Source organism: Cloeon dipterum, chromosome X (genome assembly GCF_949628265.1).
Source record: "Cloeon dipterum chromosome X, ieCloDipt1.1, whole genome shotgun sequence".
Lineage (NCBI taxonomy): Eukaryota > Metazoa > Arthropoda > Insecta > Ephemeroptera > Baetidae > Cloeon > Cloeon dipterum.
The window spans coordinates 11,555,419-11,576,044 of NC_088790.1; the positions used below are offsets into that span (position 1 = coordinate 11,555,419).

Consider the following 20,626-nt stretch of genomic DNA (forward strand, 5'->3'; position numbering starts at 1 on the left):
CATGGGAAGCATCGCAGACATGCGGTTTGACTGATTAGGACTTACATATTCTCCACGTTAGCGATTTATTTTAAACCTCGCCGCAGTCTACAGCTATAATAAAAAGCCTCAGATTTTTTAAACTAGATAATTTGTCTAATTTTAAATTAATACGGTTTGATAGAAAAAGAGTGAACTATACGAAATGAGCAATAATATTCAAACGAAGGGCAAAGTTAAGCAAGCTTCCAAAAAAACTTAAATTTTAATATTTTCTATAAAATTCACTGAGGATGACCATTTTTTTCAACTCCTCTCGACGATAAAAACTTTATATTCCAAGTAGGAAGACAGTGTTTGCCCTTAGAAAGGCACAAAAGCTTTGTAACCCAAAATACAGTGGTAAATATTGGCTTTGACTGAATCTTGAAAGACTTATTTATTTTTAATAGTAACCAGAAATACTTGGACAGGGGGTAAAATAATTAATTTAAATAACAAATCAATGGTCTGCTTTACCAGCGTTTTAGTTTTTATGATCACTTGAAAAGTACACGTAAGCTAGGTTGATTGATGATCGCGCTATTAAGTGGAACTCTGTGCTTTGCCAGGTGTGGCGTAGATTGGTGATTCGGCTATTTCTGAGCGCTTAACATTGCGGCACTTGCGCAACAAGGGCACGGAAACTGCAACCACCAGAGCCAAAACCAATGCCAAAGCAACAAATAATATGATGTACAAAGTAGTGTTGCTCATTTTGTCGGATTCACTGCGTTCTGAAAATTTTTAATGTTTAATTTTAAGTAGCCCGATTGACAAAAATTAAAAATCATTGAAATTCATGAAATTTTAAAGTGTGCACTATTTGAACTTAATTGATAGATACCAAGTATGCATTCTGGTATGGTTCCATTTCGATAGCCATTGATGCACGAGAGTTTATTGTGGTAATCCGTTTTGTAGCCTTTCTCGCAACGGACGGTGATCAAACCCCTGTCGTACTCTATGCTCCTGTATCCCAACCGCATCACCTTCTTTTCAGCTGAAAAATAAAATAACTATAATTGTTGTCATTTATTTTTTAATTCATGAAATAGTTTGATTTCCAGCCCTCCAACATGTCTCGAAAGACGATTTTAAAAGCAGATAACTCCAAATGACCGTGATTTTAAAAATCAGCCGGCAAAAAGCTTTGTTTTTAAAATTACAATTGCAAACGAAGCTGTGTCCATTAGAGTCAATGAATTTTTTCTGCATCCACTGGCCATTGGCGTCGCACTCAAGGTCATAGTCGAGGCAGTCGTGCATGCAGGTGCAATCGCTCTTGACGCTTTTTGCGGCTCCAATTTGCTGAGTCCTGCACTCAAACTGCCTGTTCGGCTGCGTGCACGCTTTATTGTTGCAGTGCTCTGAAATGTGAAAAATTATGTTTTACGTTGCCTATCCTTTGATCCTGATACCTACTGCAGGGAAGATCGTAGTGGTCTGGGTGCAAATACCATTTGCCGGCGCTACAGAATAATTTGAACGACTTCTCTGCGCACTGGGCGCAAAAGCACTCAGCCGATCTTGCGGGAAAAGCGCCTCGATCTCTGGCCCCGCAGTCTCTGAAAAGGCCGTGCTCGGTCCGGGGAGGGTTGCATTCTTCATATCCGGCTGGATTAATTTGAATAATTAGAGCATAATTTGGAATGAAATATCGTGTGGCAAATACCTCTGTTTAACAAATCCCTGGTGCCCACTCCAGATAAGTCCACAGCAGTGAACGTGCTTCGTTTTTCAATCCTTGTTTCGACTGTAGCAGCTAATAATATGCAAGTTAAATCGCGTTGGAAGAAAATGTGGTCCACAATGATATTTAGGAAGTTTTTTAAAAGATTAATTTAAATTATGAATATCAGGAATATTAAATGAGTTAAAAGCCTCGTCATGAATAAATTGGAAATAATTTTGTGCCTAATTTTTTATATGACTATTGTTAAAACTGTGGCGCACATGATTTAAAATAAAAACTCTACCAAAAATAGAAGGAAGGAAGACCAACGCAGCAAGTGAGAGCAACATTTTGCTTCTGGAGGAGCTTCTTGGCCTAGACTAGTAACATTCACATCATCGCTTTTGGTTTTATACATGTGAGGCTAGCGAGGATAGGGAATGGACTTCCGATTATGTCAGAATTAAATTAGATTCGTTTCCGCAGTCGCCAACAACTTCCGCACTTCTAAATTTGGTGTGAAAAGTAAGCTGCAACTACATCAGGAAAATACAAGGAAATGTGTGTGAGTCTCCAGAAGAGGGAGACGCAGGAAGAGAGACGCTCCTATTTTATTTTAATAGTATAAAATATGGCATCTTATATTCGATTTGATCCTTTCAACTAACAATAATTTCTAATAGGTCTAAAAAATAAACTACTACATTTTTCATTTGACGGCATGTTTCGTTGGACATTTTTTTTTAAATCTTTTTAAAGTCGGATTTATGTTCTTAAGATTTTGAAGAGTGTGCGTATCATATAACACTGCATGGCATAATTATTGTGTTCTTGGAAAGAAAAGACTGATTCTTGCGAGACCTTTGAGCCAAAAGATGTCTATAGGATCAGCTTCTAGTAGTTTCAAGTAAAGAGGCACCAATTTTTTGCACATAGCAGAAGAGGAAAATAATATCCTATTACCACACAATTTTATATTTTTAATATATAGTTCTAGGAAAAATTTATCTTTTTACAATATTAAACAAGGCCAAAATCGGATAAATAAGTATCCAAGTCGTTGATAAATGAATCAGTTATGTGTTATGTGACGCAGAAAGAAGACGAGTAAAAATAGAAAATTTTCACCTTGTCGTAATTCTTGTTAAAACTCGCTGAAATGTCATTTTATTATTTGAGCAGCAGAGAAGTCAGTGAAATGCAAACAACGACCTTCATTAAGTCCTTCAAAGACGAAAGTTGCTTAAAATGTAAATGTTAAGGCTGCAAACTTGCATGTAGTATATTATCTCGGAGGCTGCCTAACAGGTTTTGCATATTTTTTGTTTCAGACGGTTTTGTTTTTCCTACGAGCTTTTTTAATTTAAACCAGAGATTTGGGTCTGTGCGACAATTTTCACTGATTTCATGTTTTGCAGCGTTGAATTTCAAAGGATTAAAAAAGACACAACAAAACAAACTTTACAAAGCATTAAACATTTTATTCCTTAAAAATTCATTTTAATGCATATATATATATATATATATATATATATATATATATATATATATATTGATTAACATTAGCGCATACAAACAAGCATATATATAGTTATGTACAAAATTTTTGAAAATGCAACAAGACAAAAATTTATCACAAGAGTACCCAATCAATATGAAGATTTTTAATTTATAAGCAGTCTTCCTTCAACCAGAATTTATTGCATGTCTGGTTCGCGATACGCGAGCTCTATAGAAGTGGAAAAGTCTTCAAAGAAGTGCTTCAGGAATTCAAACGTCGGCCTTCTTTCAGGATTGCCGTCCCAGCAGATGAGCATCGTTTCGTAGACCTGATCAGGCATAGGCACATTATGCGGCTTCGGCATGCGGTAGTCCCTTTCCAGGGCTTCCATCACGTCCTTGGTGGTCATGCCAGGGTAGGGCACCTGGCCGTACGTGAAGATCTCCATCAGTAAGATGCCGTACGACCACACGTCCGACTTGATCGTGAAGCGGTTGTACAGGATCGCCTCTGGCGCTGTCCATTTAATTGGGAACCTTCCACCTAAAGGTATAATGGGATAAGGGTTCATTTTGTTTATTTGCAAACACGGCACATTTATTAATTGAAAAGTCAAAATAGGACAGAAACACTTATCATTCAAACTGAGAATTGTTTGCAAAATTCTTAAATTTTAAATATGCAAAAATATCATATCCATTGAGGTAATTTGCAACCTGTTATTTTTTAAGGCAAGGTAAGAAAATAAATATTTTACAGACTAATTTTTTACTTTGTAACTAAGCACTATATATATGCAAATTAAATAACTTGAAAAAGAAGTCTCAAGGCTTGTGTAAACGTAAGTTAAATTTAGATTGGTGTTTACTTCCATTTTTGAGAAATCCAATTAAGGAACTAAGAAAAACATGATTTTTTCACCGCCAAAGCTTCTCAGAAATGCAAAAAACTACACACAGTTCAACTCGTCCTAACCTCCTCTGGGGAACCAAACAGGTATTATGGTGCTTATCACACCACCCCTTTCATCCCCCTGCTAAAATTGGCATTGGAAAAATACTTTTATCACCCTTGCCTTGCGCTAAATTTATTATGTATATCTAATTGAATTCAAGGTCTCAGCCAGCCGCGCTGCGCCGCTGGCTAATTCTAGTTCTTGTGGTCAGCCGCCGACAACCACTAATATTAGTCTCTGGTGGCCAAAACTTTTAAAATTAAACTGTCACCAGGTTAAAATTCGGCTTCAGCCGTCAGCCAGCCTCCGCGCCTCAAAATCACGCGGCTGAGACCTCGTTATTTTATCACTAATTTAAATCCAGCCTAATACTTATCAGTTGGGGAATTGAAACGGTCTATTTTATTTAAATACTCATTTCCTGACCTGCTTTTGCACAGTATTCATCATCCTCGATCAACCTGGCGAGGCCGAAGTCGCAGATCTTAACCAAATTATTGTCCGTGACCAAAATGTTCCTGGCCGCAATGTCGCGATGGATGAGGTTCAAGTTCTCCAGATAGTGCATTCCGCTTGCAATCTGAAAACAGAAATGGTCACAACTCACACAATTTTTTTTCGATTTTTGGCAGACCTGAGCGGATATGTAGATGAGGTCGTTGGTCAATAGGCAGCGGCCGTCGCCATGCCGGAGGTAGTCGAGCAGCGAGCCCTTCTTCATGAACTCCTGAATGATGTACATAGGTTCGTCCTTGGAGCACACGGCAAACAACGCTACCAGGTTCTTGTGGCGGAATTTCTTCATGATGGCCGCCTCCTCCAAAAAGGCACTTGCGGACATCGACCCTGGCTTCAGGGTTTTCACAGCCACAGATTCGTCCTTCCATTTACCTTTATTGAGTTTCAAAATTTGATATCAGCTACAAGTTCAGTGAGTTTAAATTATTTGTTAAGGGAGAGTTTAAAAAACCAAAGTGAATAGAAGATTTTTGCAGTTTTTAATGGTTTTTGAAGGTCATTATTTAAAGTTATGTAAAATGGAAAATATCAATTTGATTAATAAGTCTAAAAAATAGCATCAAACCTTTAATATCTAATATTTACAAAGTAACGAATTTTCTACGTAAAAGATATACAGCAAAATTTTAAACATTTTAAATAGATATATTCGTCTCTGTTTTATGACAGTTATTTTTTCTTCCTTTGTTGAAAAATATCTGAAGAAAATCTTAGAGCTGGAGGAAACGATGAAAATATGGCAATGATTTTTCAATTTACCTAGCCAAACTTCGCCAAAGTTGCCTGAGCCGAGTTTCTTTGTGAGCACCAACTCGTTTCTGTCAATCTCCCACCTGTCTACGTGAGCCGGCGAGAGGTCCCACCTCTCTGGTCTAGGCTTTGGACACGGCTGGGTCAGCATGCAACAAAGCCCGTGAGAGTTTTCTGCAAATAGAATTTAAGCGTTTGATCAAAATCAGATTAAAGTGGCAGATTTTTAGCTTAAGATACTTGTTTTGGGTTTTTTTATATTTTAGAAAATATATTATTTTCGCAGCATTTTCAAATCACCGGAAACCAACTTGTGGCCAATGCTTGATAATTAGAGACCCAATGGAGGGGACGGATATTTTTGCCACAATTGTTTTATTCTTTAACAAAAACTAGACGTACGAACCTAATTTTAGGCACTGAAAATAACATTCTCTGCAGCATTGAAATTTTTGACTACATATAGTTATTAAAAAGTCATCTTGAAATTTAAACAGAATTGAGAACATTAATTGAATTTTCAGTGATTATGTTTAGATGTTGCGAATGGAAATGGCGACTGGGAAGATCATTTGCCATTCAATTTCAACGTAAAAAAATACGCTGCTCTTTTTGGAAACACGGAAACTGCTAATTATTATTAGTGGTTTTTAGTCAACTCTTCTAGCTACATAAAACGGTGTGGTTCTTGGGTAGCAGCCGGAGCGTCCGGCGGCCGCGCGCCACGCCTTAGGTCTGCAGGCGCATTTTGGGGCAAATCAGGCCGAGTCATGTCACGACATTAGACTACTGTGAGACTGATGCAGTAAAATCGTTTTTGATCTAATAACAATTCATTACCTCTCTTTTTTTGTAAAAAAATACCCAGTAGAAAAACTATTTCGACACTAATTGAAAAATGCATCGTTATTTTTTTCCAAAACAATCTTAGAATTACTTTTTGGGCTACTAGCTATATTTATTGAATCATATAAATATGTAGATTTATATTCAATAAATATTCACTGTCAGTAAAATTGTGCAGTTTCGTCACTGCTCTATTAGGAGCAAAAATTCAGCTTATAGAAGGGGTGTACCAAATAACTCATTTTGTGTACAAGCTTTCTCTTGAGAAAATTTGAAAATATATAACAGTTGAATTGTGAATTATAAGTTTAACGTTAGATTTGTGATCCCATAAGTATGTTTTGAACTATTAACTATTCGATTTTATTGGTTTCAAGGCACCACCCTTTTGTGATTCGCTACGAATAGAAATAATCTGCTTAAAATGTATATCATTTGGTTGCTAAAAATATTAAAAAATCCGCGCTCGTTTGGGACCAAATAAATCGACAGCACTCACTGCTGTAGGCTTGTACGAACGCTTGCAAGTTTGGGAAGTGGTGGTTGACGGAGACAAAGTAGCGAGTCTTGTCTTCTGACGTCCTAATTTTGTAGTGCTTGACGTGGTCGCCTTTGCCCTCCTCGAAGTCGCGCACGCTGAGACTGAAGCCGTCCGGGTTGTGCTCCGAGTTGCGGATGAGGAAGGTGCCTCGCGGCGTTTGCGTGGACATCAAGTACTTTTCCGCCTCCCTGCGCGTTGTCTTCGCGAAGAACCAACTGCGGACACGAAAGGTCCAATTAGATTAAAAACAAAGTTTGATCGCGACCAGGCTCGTACTCTTCACTCTCAATAGACCTCTCCTCGGCGACGTAGTTGGACGGAATGAGGCCCTCCTTTTTGGTGGCCAGGTGACGCACTTTCCACCAGTCCTGGCTGTGGACACAGTTATTCTCAGACCTGTCGGCGGCAAATTGGAGAATTCTGCTTACTTGGTGTCGTTCAGGATCACCATCTTGTCTCCCTTCTTAAAGGTGAGGTCACCGTCCTCCCTGGCCTTGTAGTCGAAAACGCCGACCACCACTTTCTTGCCCTCCAACGACTCCTCGACGACCGGAGCAGGTGGAGCCGCTATGGAAGGAAAATAATACTCTGGAGTATTAACAAATTTTGGTGTAAACTTACGGAATTGAGGAGGCCCTGGGAGCATTGGACCTCGCAAGTAATCATTGCCGGAACTTCCTTGTTGCACCGCCTCAGAATCTGCATGAGAATTATCTTCTTGTGAGTTTGGAATTTCCTCGTGGCCTTGGAAGGATTGATACCTCGTTTGGTGAAAGTTACATCCGGCTCAGCAGCATCCCTGCTTTGGCAGCACCCCATTTCGAAGCCCCTCGAGACGAATGAGGAAGTCACGAATCGAGCACCACCGCACACACCATGAATCTGACTCGTAGAAGTCGCTATACTTTTGCTTATCGTCCTTGCGGTTTTAGTTATTTGTTTCTTGTCGGTTACAGAAAGCTATGATTTTCCTTGTTGAGTGCGCTGCCAAGTTCATTGAAGTAAAATTTAATTCGAAATCATATCAAATTGAAATGAATGTGTAATGAGTTGTATAATAAATGCTGTATATACGAGTTAGAATTTTTTGCTTTCCATTTTTAAGAAAACCATGTGAAAAACTATTTACAAAACTTAGGCGTAGAACAGAATACTTGCAGATGATGGACGTTATTTTATTCCACGAGCGTAAAAATTTAATGTTTAATTAAATATTACTTTTAGAGCTATAAAAATGAAGTGCCACGTGGGGCAGGTGCCAGACGTGGAGTCAATAAGGATTCAATATTTTTAATAATTCTCGTTTCTTACAAACTTTGTTATGCAACCGGGACATCGGGTATGTTTGGCAGGTAGTCTAGCTATATTCTCTGGATTGAAACGACCATGCATACGTATTTATCAGAAAAATTAGACAATTCTTAACCCAATCAAGATATTATCTTTTTATTACAATAAAGGATGGCATTTTGAGAACTCATGAATTTTGTGTGGAAGGGTTAAATCAACGGGAAAGCGAGTGGTGGGGTTGAAAAGATTTCGTCACTCGCGTTTCCTCATTTCGATTTTTACTTTCTACGTCAGCAAATAAGGATGATAAACTCAGGATACGCCGACAATCGACTTGGATCCTAGAGTTACTCGCCATTTGCGAACAATTGCAAAGTAACGTCAGTCCAAGTCATTTGTGGTATCCTGAGTCTACCAATATCCTAATTCACCAATAGGTAATAAAGTCAGGCGTTTTCAACGATCATTTTTGATTCAGGATTCTCTGCAGCTAATACTGAATGTATTAATTTTGTTTTGAAAGTACTGCTTATGAGGCTTGAGGGGACAAAACCCAAAACAGCCACTGTACAATACGAGAGAGTGTGCGTCATTTGATTTTTTACTCACAGAATTGAACTAAAGCTTCCTGTAAATTCAATAACTTAAATTTATTCATAAAATCTTCATGCTTGTGTATTTCTTTTTCAATTTTAAGCCCTGCTATTTTCTTAATGTTGATAATAAATTGAAAATACAATCCTGACTTAAAAAGGAGCCTAAACCTGAGATACTCTTTTTAAATTCAGTGCTTTTATCTCTAATTTTAAATATTTCATTTTTTTATCAAAAAACAGTAATAAATGTGATACATATTTCAAGATCATATATTTTTAAAACATTCTGATTCAGAAGAACTAATTTCAACGGTTGCATTGTAAAACTAAATATTTGATTGAACTTCAAGATACAAATTATAGCTATTTTGAAACATAAAATATTCAAGGAACACCTTTAATCTAGAATAAATTAAAAAATAGAACAATATCATGATTTTTTATTTACTTTGCAGTTTAAATGTAACCTTTTGATATTATTTGCTACTCATATTTTGTAAGAATAGAGTCCGTTTCTTTCATGATATGGAATAACCGCAGCCTCAAGTGTTGATATCTTAACTAAGATTATTTGCTAACAACAAGTCATAAAAAAATTATTTGGAGGCGAAGCACACAGGGATTTCATAATTTTTAGTTTTGACATTAAATGCAGCCTCCTCAGTTAAAAGTAAACTATTTTCGTATGTATTTCCTGTCTTTAAAGGGGAAAATTTTGAATTAGGGCCACATTCAGTGGTTGACACTAGTTGAGTAGGAAATATCTTTAGAAATTCAGGGAAATAAATAGCTATCGCTTTACACTGAGGGAACTGAATTTAAATTAAACTTAAAAACTAAATTTTATATTCAGGCTGCCAGTAAAATATTAGAGGGTTTTTTAAAATCAAAGGAGACGCTTGTTTTTGTTCTTGTAGCAAATGTGGTATTATATGTTTATTATAAATACTAGCACATATATCACATACGCGTTTACGGTCACATCAAATCATAAAATCGAAACCCATATTAAATGGCATTGATAATAATGCAAGAGACTACCATTTTAAACATACAGCTGATAATGGCAAAAATGGAGAATGTCTTTAACCTTTGTTGTACAACTAATCTGATAGATTAAATGCGTGAGAGAGTGGAAAAGTCAAACATTCCATCCGACAATTGATTCACGTTCGCAGCTACACACAAAAGTGGAATGAGATAATTATAGGCAAAGTTACACTCGATGAGTATTTACACAAATTTCGCAAATCGCAAAGCATTCTGGCAAACGAACATCATGACTGAATCTACCTGAACGGTTATGTGTGTTGATGCAATTTATAGCCTTGCAAGGATAAAAATTCGTTGAATAGAAAAATATTTACAATTATTAGCACATTGATATTTACACAAACACACGAAATTTGAATGTCTTTGTCAAAGTTAGCTACGCTTTATCATATTATATCTCTTTCCATGGACGACTCAGTAAATTGAAGGATGAAAAATCATGCGAGTTGCTTCACAAAACGAAGACGTGAGCTGCGCCAAATTCCGCGAGCAGCCTGTGTCAGGAACTCGAGATTAAAAATGCTCTTGCAAAAGCAAAATGCTGTCGAACAACTGAATTCTTGTGCATGGGTACAATTCGATTTTGAAGCTCGTTCACCGATAAATTCTCACGTGCTGCCCTACATTACTTTCGTATTATTGTTACAATTTGGTGGTACTCTTTGTGTCGACCCACCTAATATGACATTTGTACACACAATATTTATTATTTCTATGGAAACCCTTGGCTGCAATCTGGAGCACTTGAAACGTGACAAATAATAAGCATATTTAATTCAAGAGCGTCTTCAAGTATTTTGAGAAGAATAACTAGCAAGGAATATATCTACCAAAAGTTAAAGAAGTATTTTTTGCATCAGACGTGTAGACTTTCTTGACATTAGAAGAAACTGACCTATGAAAAGTTACTCTCTAGCACCATATGTGAACTATGGGGTCAAACCTTAGTATAGGGATTTCAATATTAATTTTTGACAAGTGGGTCATTGTGAAATTTGGTAAGCAGAATTGGCTGACAAGATGAATAAGCCATTTTTTGCAATTTTGACTTATTTCTTGATCATTATGGATTTAAGGAATGCTGGATTGAAAACTTTGGAGACTGGTGGTTCATGTTTACATCCCAAAAGTGTGCATGTTTGATGCGAAAAATATAGATGTTAGGTGCGGAAGGACCGCGGGGATTCCTTGTAAGGGCAGGTATAGCGTAAAATATCTTTTTGTTACTTTGTTTTGGACTAGAAGCCAGAGAGTTACAAGATTTTCTCTTCAATGCAAACTTGATTTATGATAAACAATGAAAATTTCACCTCCTTTAAAAATCATTAGCATAAACGAGAGCTTGATTTAAACTTGGCCCCAAACGCTCAAAATGTAAATAGATTTACTAACATGAAATCAAAAAATAAAATATAAATTCTTTAGAGGCTAGCATAGTTAATATTCTGTATTTCAAAAACGTGTAAGAACAAATCTTATTAATTTTTTAATTTCTCCTTAAAGCCGTCAACGTATCGCACCACAGTTAATTTTTTAAGCTTAAATGACAAATGACATTTCTTCAGATTTAAGATTCAAATATTCAGCAGTGTACACTTGGCTAGAAAAATGTAAAAAATAGTAAATTTACTGACCACAGAAAGACTGTAATTTTGAAATGTTTGACTTAGTCTAGCTGAACCGTAAGACTTTTAGCTTCCAGCTTTAAGCTATAAAAAAACCATGGTGCTGGCTATGAGCGGCTGTAAATTTAAAACACTAGAAAATTTGCGGAAGAAAAGAGCAACACAAATTGCAGTCCACCTAAACACTAAAAACAGTTTTTTCACCATCAAATTAATCTGCATTAAAATGCTTTTACCCCTTGAGTTTAAAATTTACGCAGCGTACCTAAATTGGCACTCAAAGATATCATAATCAAAGTTGAAAATCGTGCTTTGATCGCCTCATTTTCAACAAAACAATGAGATTCGAAAAAGATGCACCAAACAAGTGCTAAGATTGCAATCGCGAGGGCCCCGCTCTTTTGGATTGAACACAATACACGCCCACCCACTACTCGCTTGGTCCTGCGCTAGAGCAATTGTGCCGATTTTTTTCCCAAACAAGGAACTTCATTTTTTTTGCACTCCGCTCACTCAGATCTCGCGGTACGGAATCTCCGAGGTGACGTTGAAGTCCTCGAAGAAGTGCTGCAGGAACTCGAACGTGGGTCTCTTCTCGGGCGTGTTGTCCCAGCACATGAGCATGACGTTGTAGATCTCGTCCGGCAGGGGCACCGACGTCGGCTTTGGCATGCGGTAGCCCCTCTCCAGGGCCTCGATCACGTCCCTCGTGTTCATGCCAGGGTAGGGCACCTGGCCGTACGTGAAGATCTCCATCAGCAGGATGCCGTACGACCAGACGTCAGACTTGATTGTGAAGCGGTTGTAGATGATCGCTTCCGGTGCTGTCCATTTCACAGGGAACCGAGCACCTGTGGATATTTTATAAGTTTATTTAACAAAGCAGCTAATTTAACAGGTTGAATTATTTTGTCTAGATTAAAAGGGGTGATTTTTATTGGTTCGCACTAATAATCCCAAATTTCAGAAGGCTAGAAGTGTGATTTTGTACAAGACGTACAAGTTTAGTTTTATTTGTACATCAATCTTTCACAAAGTCGTTTTTTCTCTAGCTAACAGGTTTAAAAATGTAATGCCTGAAGAAGCAAATTTTAATTTACATAAAAAGTTAACTAAACCAACGGTCATTATGGGCGTAGAAGTACTTGGATGGCTTCACACAATGATTTAGGCGCATTACAGCGCAGTTTAAGAATTTTAAAATTGCAAAATTCGTCCTGAAGATAGCAAAATAATTTATTGGAAACACAAAAAGAGGATTTTTAATATCAAACACAATAAATATTTTTATAAAAAACAAAATTTTGCAAGTTATCTTGGATTTTTTGTTTGCAAAGACAAATTAATAGCATGCAAAACTTTCAAACTTTGGAGCAATATTGCAAAGAAACCATGTCAAGTAACGCAACAATAATTAGTAAAGTCCATTTAGACAAAAGCTGTACCTTGTCTTGGGCAATATTCGTCATCCTCGATTAGTTTCGCAAGACCAAAGTCACAAATTTTGGCCACGTTGTTATCTCCTAGTAGAATATTTCTTGCAGCTATGTCTCTATGAATGAGGTTCAATTTCTCCAAATACTGCATTCCACTTGCAACCTGCGAACAAAGAAATAACAGTTAAAAATAATTTCTGCAACGCTAATCATCCAACAGTTACTTCTACATTAAATTTGTTCTCTATACCAAACTAAAAATTAAGCCAGAAAGAGCGCATTAGAACAAGCTGCATAAAATCATTTTATTAAAAGTAGATTTGATGTTAAAACTGACCTGAGCAGCAATGTATATCAGATCTCCAAGCGAGAGATTCTCCTTGCCCTCGTGTCTCAGATAATCGAGCAGAGATCCTTTGTTCATGAACTCTTGAATGATCAGAATGGGCTCCTCCCTGGAGCACACGGCGTATAAAGCGACCAGTCTGTTGTGGCGGAACTTCTTCATGATGGCAGCCTCCTCCAAGAAGGCCTGTGGAGACATGGAGCCCGGCTTGAGGGTCTTCACGGCCACCGGCAGGTCTCTCCAGTTTCCAAGCCACACTTCGCCAAAGTTGCCCTGGCCTAGCTTTCGCACAAGCGTGATTTCATTGCGGTCAATTTCCCACTGGTCCCGCAGCATTGGCGACAAGTCCCACATTTCCGGTCTCGGCTTCGGACATGGCCTCGATAGCACATGGCACAGCCCCAAAGCATTTTCTGCGGATGACAAATATATAATTTAAAACGCATAAATAAAATTGCAAGTCAATTCAAAATAAAGTATAATTAAAAAATGCTTGTGAGAAAAATTTAGCTACATAATATACAAAAATTTAAAACAAATATCTCTTTCAAAATTTAGGGGGTTTCCCAAGTCATTCTTCTTGTCCCTCTCGTCAAATAGTTTGTCTGGTAAATATTATTATAGTTGATCAAAAACTTACTAAAAATTAGTTTATAAACGATCCCCATTGAAATAAATAAGTTCTGAGCTCCAGAGTTTGCTACAACTTTAATTTTACATAGATAATTTGATCTCTGTTTGCTTCATGAAAAAGGTAACGATTTTAATGAGTCAAAACATTCTTTTCAGTTGGAAAAAAACTTGTACCAATTAAATAAATGATATTCATGACTTAATAGCTGCACAAAATAATTATCAAAGATTCTCCACTTGTAAAGACTTTCAACTTACTGCTATAAGCTTGGACGAGACTTTGGAGGCTAGGAAAGACGTGGTTGGTGGCAATGTAGAATCCATTGCCGTTGTCCAGCGACTTGATTTTGTAGTGTTTGACGTGGTGTGCGCGCAGCTCCTCCCAGTCCTTGACGCTGAGGCTGAACCCACTAGGGTTGTGCTCAGAGTTGCGGATTAGGAACGTACCTCGAGGATTCTCTGGCGCCAGCAGCAGCTTTTCCGCTTCTTTACGCACGATTTTGCCAAAGAACCAGCTGCGGATCAAGCAATGTTAGAGATTTCGTCAGGCGAGTTGACGTCAAATACTCACTCTTCACTCTCGATGGAACGCTCGTCGGCGACGAAGTTCCAAGGGACCAAGCCCTCCTTGTTGGTCTTCAGATGCCGAACTCGCCACCAGTCAGACTCCCTGAGAAAATGTCAACAATTATGAACTAAAGTGCTAATTTCATTTATAAGTTTTATGGATAAACTATTTTTGTGCTCATGTGGGTTTTGATCGCATATTTTTCACAAAGCTAGGCTCGACAGGATTGACTGATTAATTGCTAATAGTGATATATGGTCCAAGGGCTTTTATATCTTAATATTTTACGCCAGATAGACCATAGATTATTTTTAGGGGCTCTATAAACTTAAAAAATTTAATTTAATAATTATTTTAGAAATAGCAAATCTTTGTTTCTAGTACATATTTTTTTCAATATTAAACTAAATAAATCCTTTTGATCAGAGTAAAGGAAATAAGAGAAATTATTTATTACGAGTCGTCAATGACAAGCATTCGGTCCCCTTTGCTGAACGACACGTCCGCCAGCTCTCTGGCCTGGTAGTTGAAGACGCCGACCACGATTTTGTGGCTGCTGGTGGAAAACTCGGACATCTCCATCTCATGCTTCCGCTGCACCCTGATGTGGTCACAGGGCTGAGCGCTGCGCTGGCGCATCCGATTACCCTCGGTGACATAATCGTTGCTTGAAGGTTTCCCTTCCACACCTGGAAAATAGAAGATGACGACTCTGTTTCCAAGCTTCTTGTGCTTGTGAAACGCACACATAATTAATTACAAACACTTAATCTGTGTTGTGTATCTATAATTTTGTGTTTGTGATGTCACCGAGTGTTAGTTTGTTTTGAAAGAAAAATAATCGATTCCTATCCTTATTTTGGTTGTTACTTCAAATTTTAATTAGATTCAATTAATTTCCATGGTTTTCTTAATAATTATTTATTCTGAGCGTTTCACAAAACAGAATAAATTAAGTTCAAATGAATTTGAAAGAATTATAAGAAAATGGGTTTTAGATTTTCTAAAAAGATGTAAAACAGTAAAAATATATGAAGGCATACAGAAAATCTGGTTTTAACTTGTCGAATCAAGGTGTACAAATGGCAGATATTTCATGCATGTTACGAAAGGAAAAATTAAACAACACAAGCGCCCAATGGCCTAGAAAAAAATACCGACTGATTTTGATGAAATATATAAACGTACCTAAGCTCATTCGAGCGTGATTCGGCTTGCTGCAGCAACAGCCCATCTTTCCTCAACAAAATCTTCGTCTGTCACAAGCCGGCAAGGTGCATTACGAGCTGAAACAAGAGTTGAATTTCAACTTCACAAAGAACGGGGGGCGCTGCTGCTGCTGCTGCTCTACCCTTTGTTTGTCTACGTCAGTAATTTGGAAATAATGCTTTTATCAAGTGCGTCCCCAAATAGATTGAGTATCAGTATCAGTATTGGGCTGATAACGGATGTTTTATTTGCCACTTCTAACATGAGTGGCTGAACGATAAAATGCGCTGAAAAGAAGGGAGTAACTAATGTGATTTGATAAAAACTATTGGCACAAGATGAATAAATTATCAAGTGAGTCTGACATGCCATTTAAATTATTTAAAAACCAATCAAATGATAAAAATCAATAAATATGACTATGCAAACAAGGGAACAAGCACAAGGACGCCGAAACTGCCAGTTGGACTGGGAAAAATTTATCCATCCTTTAACGTCATGCAAATTATAATGTTTCTGGCCACGTTTTTTTTACTAAAGATCACTTCTTGAAGCTCCTTGTCAGATGGACATTGTTGAGCAAAGGAAACGATTTTGACCGAAAAATGTAAGATACAAATGTTTAAACTGGATGGAACGGCTATCATTTTTTTTATTTTCGGATATAATTAATTGTGGTCTGCTCAAACTCACATTTTCATACAGGAATCATGTAAAATAATTGCCAGCTTTTAACAGATGCTGCGCGAATATTACATGATTTAACATAATTTGTGCGTCAGAAATACAAAATGAATAATTTCCTTGCTGAATAATCTTTAAGCAACGATGAATGGTTACTATAGTGAGTATTTCTTGATTTAATAAAATTAGATCAATTTCTATCCTAGATACGCAGTATTTATTTATTGAACCCTGTTTATTATGGACTTTGTAACTAAGAATCTAATTTAAATTAAATAAATCTATTTGTGTGCCAGAGTGCACATATACAGTTGTGGCAGATAAAACATTAATTTGAGAAAATACTTTATCAAAAAAGCCTTGGTCCTTTTGATATGGTCTGTACGTATATTGATTGATTGCTTCTTCCCCTTTGTCAAGAAAAATATTTCACAAGAATTCCAACCGTTGAGGCCTTTTCACGGCTTATTGACTTTCCTTGAATGCCTGTTCCAAGAGCGGAACAAGAGTGAGACAAAAAGAGGGATTCCCTGCCAAGCCGCAGGACGCGAAAAAAGAGCGCACGTGCGCGCCTATTGCATAGCAGACACAACGAAATTATACACAATACTGCGCGCGTGGATGGGTCCCCTCCTCGCGTCGCTTGCAACCCTATCGCCGCCCTCGCGCATAATGAGCGAGAGTGTGCAGCGGCAGCGTTACTAATAAACGCGAGCGATCGGACGCCCGACGAGAGAGAGAAAGAGAACTGACATTGAGTTCTGCACGAGGGAGGCGCGAAAAGAAGCAGAGAAGTGCCAACCCCGACAGACTGGCCGACGATTTGGCCCGGGGAGGAATTGACTCTGTCGTCCGTTTGATATATAGGCATATGAGAGGCAAAAGACACATTACGAGATTCGCCATTTTGCAGAGCGACGAGCAATTGATTTAATTCAATTGTTGCTGTTCTTGGTAGATTAATGCGTCGCACGCAACACGTTCCCAAAAGCTAATGATATTTCCTAAGGCTGACCCATTATTTAGAGTAACTAACTAAGTGCAGTTTTTATTTAGAACAGTTCATTCGATGTGGTTGTACAATCGTACTTGCAGGAAATCATAGAGATGCTATTGTATACACATAGTTCGTGACACAATTTGCGCACGCACGGATCACTCGCATGAAAGCTTAATGATAGATCGACAATTTGGTTGAGAAACCCATGAATTGCAAAGCGATGAAATATATGTGTCACTTCAAAAAGCGGTCGTTTTAATAAATCATTTTCTCACGGCAGGCGTGTCTAGGAGCTCGCATCGTCGTAACGGCTTATATAGTTAAAACAAAATGTTTGACGTCTTTTTCATTTTCTGGGAGGTTATCGATCACGTACAAATAATTTTCAGAAGACTGCTTGTAAATAAACATCAACTATTTATGTTGTGTTTGAAAAATTCATAAAAAATATCTAAATTTATTTCGATTTCCATCCAGTTCAGTGAGATTTCGTTCCAGCAACAAATATTCCCATATAAAGTTGACGAAACAAAAGTTGATCAATCAAACACCACAGTTAATTATTAACAATTATTTAAACTACTTCCGGTCCGAATTTTAATTCAATCCTGCTACTTTGCATTGATCGATTTAATATTTTTGGGTCAGGAGCACAAAATCGTTTCAGTAAAAACGTAAATCTTGTTTTTTTACGTTTTTAAGGTAATTTTGTTTACAGCACATCAGATTAAATCTTTTTACGTTTGGAAAGCAAATAAAAAATCTGACAATTAGCTACCTTTCTTTAAAGTGACAGTGCTCGTCTCTTGAATGTTAACTTGGACAATTTTTCTCAAACACTTTAAACAGCTACCTGATTTAAATGCGTATTTTTAGTAAAGGTAAAAAGGGGTTTTGATAATTTTTCCGTATATTATTAATTTTAATTAAAATATTATTGGATTTTCAAAGGAACGTGTACACTTTTGTCAATCTTAGTCACTGCCACGTCGACAGTGTCTTTGGTAGTTCATAATAATTAGATACTAGAACAGAGATAGCAATGCCTTACGTTACAAAATTGAACTAAATCCAGTTTTTTTACTTCAAACTACTGCGTAGTTGAACCCCAAACAAACAAATAATCAGTTCTCCTCTTACAAAAGTGAATGCAACACGAGAAAAATTACATTTCATGTTGGTTAATTCCTTTCCTAAAGGATCCAGGAATTGTTTTATTGGAATTGGTATTAGTTTACATTTAACCAAGTTTTTAACAAATTTTCGGAGGAGTAGTGGAAAATTAAAGTGCTTAATAAATGGTGAGGAGTGTTTTCGTTTTCACAGAGTTCTCACACTAAAATGGTAATTTTTACCTTAATAAGGAATTTCCCCGTCATGAAGAATTCGCCGATTGAGAGATTTTGTCAAAGATAGGAATCAAAATCTACCATGGAAAAAGGTCTAGCGCTGTAGACTTTTGAGACAGTTGGTGGAATCGGATTTTTTCCAAACTTCACCCTATTTTGAATGCACTTTGTGTTTGTATTGTTAAAACAAACGACTCGATCGACTTATTTCTGAAGCCTCAGGAAAATACAGATACTAACTAAATTTATTTTGGAAGAAGAGAAATTTACCTCCTAATTCACACACCTTTTGATAGATCGCAACGAGAGGTATCTAAATCAAGAAAAATATAATCGAGAAACCCGGGAAAGTCTGAAATTTAACTTTTACTTTTTCACGATTTCATTTTAGCTCGTAGTAGAGATAATTTATGCTGTTGCTAAATTCCACCAAATTCAATTAATGGCTACAGCTAACAATTCCAAATGTTTTAAATTTTTGGCCTGCAAAGCTCCACTTAAATAATGCTGATAGGGAATTTTTAAGAAATCAATAACATTCTTTATCGCTCATCTGATTTCTTACTCGTATAGAGTATTGCTCTGGCAACAATCGTGGATGGCATCTTTCAATAGGTGCAAAAAATTGAGCTGGTTGACATACATAGGTCGAGTCTTGAATACCAGCAAGATACACACGATATTCGCTTTACCGGGCCACTTGGGCTCATCCTGTACGCTTAATATTCAGGCGAGCACACATCCCGCTTTCCAGCCACGAGACAACGAGCGCTTGCTTATGCAGAGCAGAGCGACGGCGATAAATCACCCTGCTCTCGCGGCCACAACGGACCCATTGTCAAACTTTTGCTTTCCCGATAGAATATTTCGCGCGGACGGCGGTACTAATTCAATTCGGGATGTTTTTTTTCTTTCATTTCCGTCAAACGATCGACACGAGACACGAGTGATTGTGTGTGGTGAGTTAAATAAACGATGGTGCAACAGAATTATGACATCGAACACTTACATGTAGAAATTGGGTTTTCCAGAATAATTCAAATTTGACTAAATTATTGACGACGTTGGAAGAACAGAGGAATGGCTTTGTTTGCAAATCGAATTCCACGAAATATGGCAAGGAAGTTGCTCAGGAAATGCAAATGACAACATCCTTCGGAGGCGAAACAACGCTTTGAATGAGAGAAAGTCAGGAGATGTAAATTTGATTTTAATGTCACATTCATTAGCTGAGTCAATGGGTCAAACAAGGTCGCACGCGCCTGGTGGCATGGCTTAGATGTAAAAACGCGTTTTGCCTTAATTGGTTCGGTGCACACTGACTTAATCTGAGATTTGAAATAATGGAATTCATGAAATTTTTTGTTTGTTGGCCTAGTAAATGAATAATTGTCATAAGTCTGATGGTTTCATCTATGAATCACTATGCTTTGCTGGAATGGGGTTGCGAAATGGGCGAAATCGAACATTTTACTGGGAATCCCGACTATCCACCCTCTGGAAACAACCCCCTTAGTGAATCACCCCAAGCGGATCGAATGCGTTTCAAAAATGCTCTACACTTTCGTCGGGTTTGCTTCACTGCATTTTGGTGATTATTTCTGCTCAATTAAGTGGCCAGTTGGGCGTGCGAAGTGCGATCAGCCGACCCAATATTGTTGTTTCTCCTCGGGCGAGCGGATCCGCGACGTCCGGGTGTGTATAAACAAAGATGCGCGACACGAAATCGCAGCGGGACTCACCGTGGCGGACGCGGGGGTGCGGGTGAGGCGGACGAGACCAAGACTCGGCCCTCGTTCACCTACATGAGGGCCGTTTCGACCTCCGAATCCGTCGGCAAAACTGCACACAAGCTGCTCGTTGTGGTCCCCTATTTTGACAGGTCTCGGTTGTTTTCCATTAGGCCGGCCCCAAAAACGCTCGAAAATGAAGTGCTCGCTTATGTCGACCTGCGCATCAGCTGAAAGACAACCTACGCGTCTCTAATTGGCCGTTTGACGAAGTATTCGAAATGGTCTTCCCACTGTGATTG

General features: G+C 37.8%; 3 protein-coding genes across 3 annotated transcripts; all 3 read right to left on the reverse strand.

Annotated features, from left to right (window-relative positions):
- Positions 1 to 564: 564 nt before the first annotated feature.
- Positions 565 to 2,099, reverse strand: LOC135945291 (uncharacterized). The gene is made up of 6 exons (XM_065492884.1): positions 1,998 to 2,099; positions 1,694 to 1,783; positions 1,444 to 1,635; positions 1,188 to 1,388; positions 851 to 1,021; positions 565 to 755 (listed from the first exon to the last, which is right to left on the reverse strand). Exons 1-6 carry the CDS (start codon positions 2,041 to 2,043, stop codon positions 565 to 567), a joined length of 891 nt encoding a protein of 296 aa, XP_065348956.1. The 5' UTR covers positions 2,044 to 2,099.
- A 1,147-nt stretch (positions 2,100 to 3,246) lies between these two features.
- Positions 3,247 to 7,701, reverse strand: LOC135946721 (tyrosine-protein kinase Src64B-like). The gene is made up of 9 exons (XM_065495049.1): positions 7,567 to 7,701; positions 7,427 to 7,504; positions 7,234 to 7,372; positions 7,082 to 7,177; positions 6,764 to 7,020; positions 5,428 to 5,592; positions 4,784 to 5,040; positions 4,576 to 4,729; positions 3,247 to 3,737 (listed from the first exon to the last, which is right to left on the reverse strand). The coding sequence occupies exons 1-9, from the start codon at positions 7,622 to 7,624 to the stop codon at positions 3,391 to 3,393; spliced, it is 1,551 nt and encodes a 516-aa protein (XP_065351121.1). The 5' UTR covers positions 7,625 to 7,701; the 3' UTR covers positions 3,247 to 3,390.
- Positions 7,702 to 10,975: 3,274 nt separating this feature from the next.
- LOC135945231 (tyrosine-protein kinase Src64B-like) lies at positions 10,976 to 20,522 on the reverse strand. The gene is made up of 8 exons (XM_065492791.1): positions 20,337 to 20,522; positions 15,541 to 15,638; positions 14,810 to 15,041; positions 14,356 to 14,454; positions 14,043 to 14,299; positions 13,143 to 13,564; positions 12,815 to 12,968; positions 10,976 to 12,220 (listed from the first exon to the last, which is right to left on the reverse strand). Exons 2-8 carry the CDS (start codon positions 15,584 to 15,586, stop codon positions 11,883 to 11,885), a joined length of 1,548 nt encoding a protein of 515 aa, XP_065348863.1. The 5' UTR covers positions 15,587 to 15,638; positions 20,337 to 20,522; the 3' UTR covers positions 10,976 to 11,882.
- Positions 20,523 to 20,626: the final 104 nt, after the last annotated feature.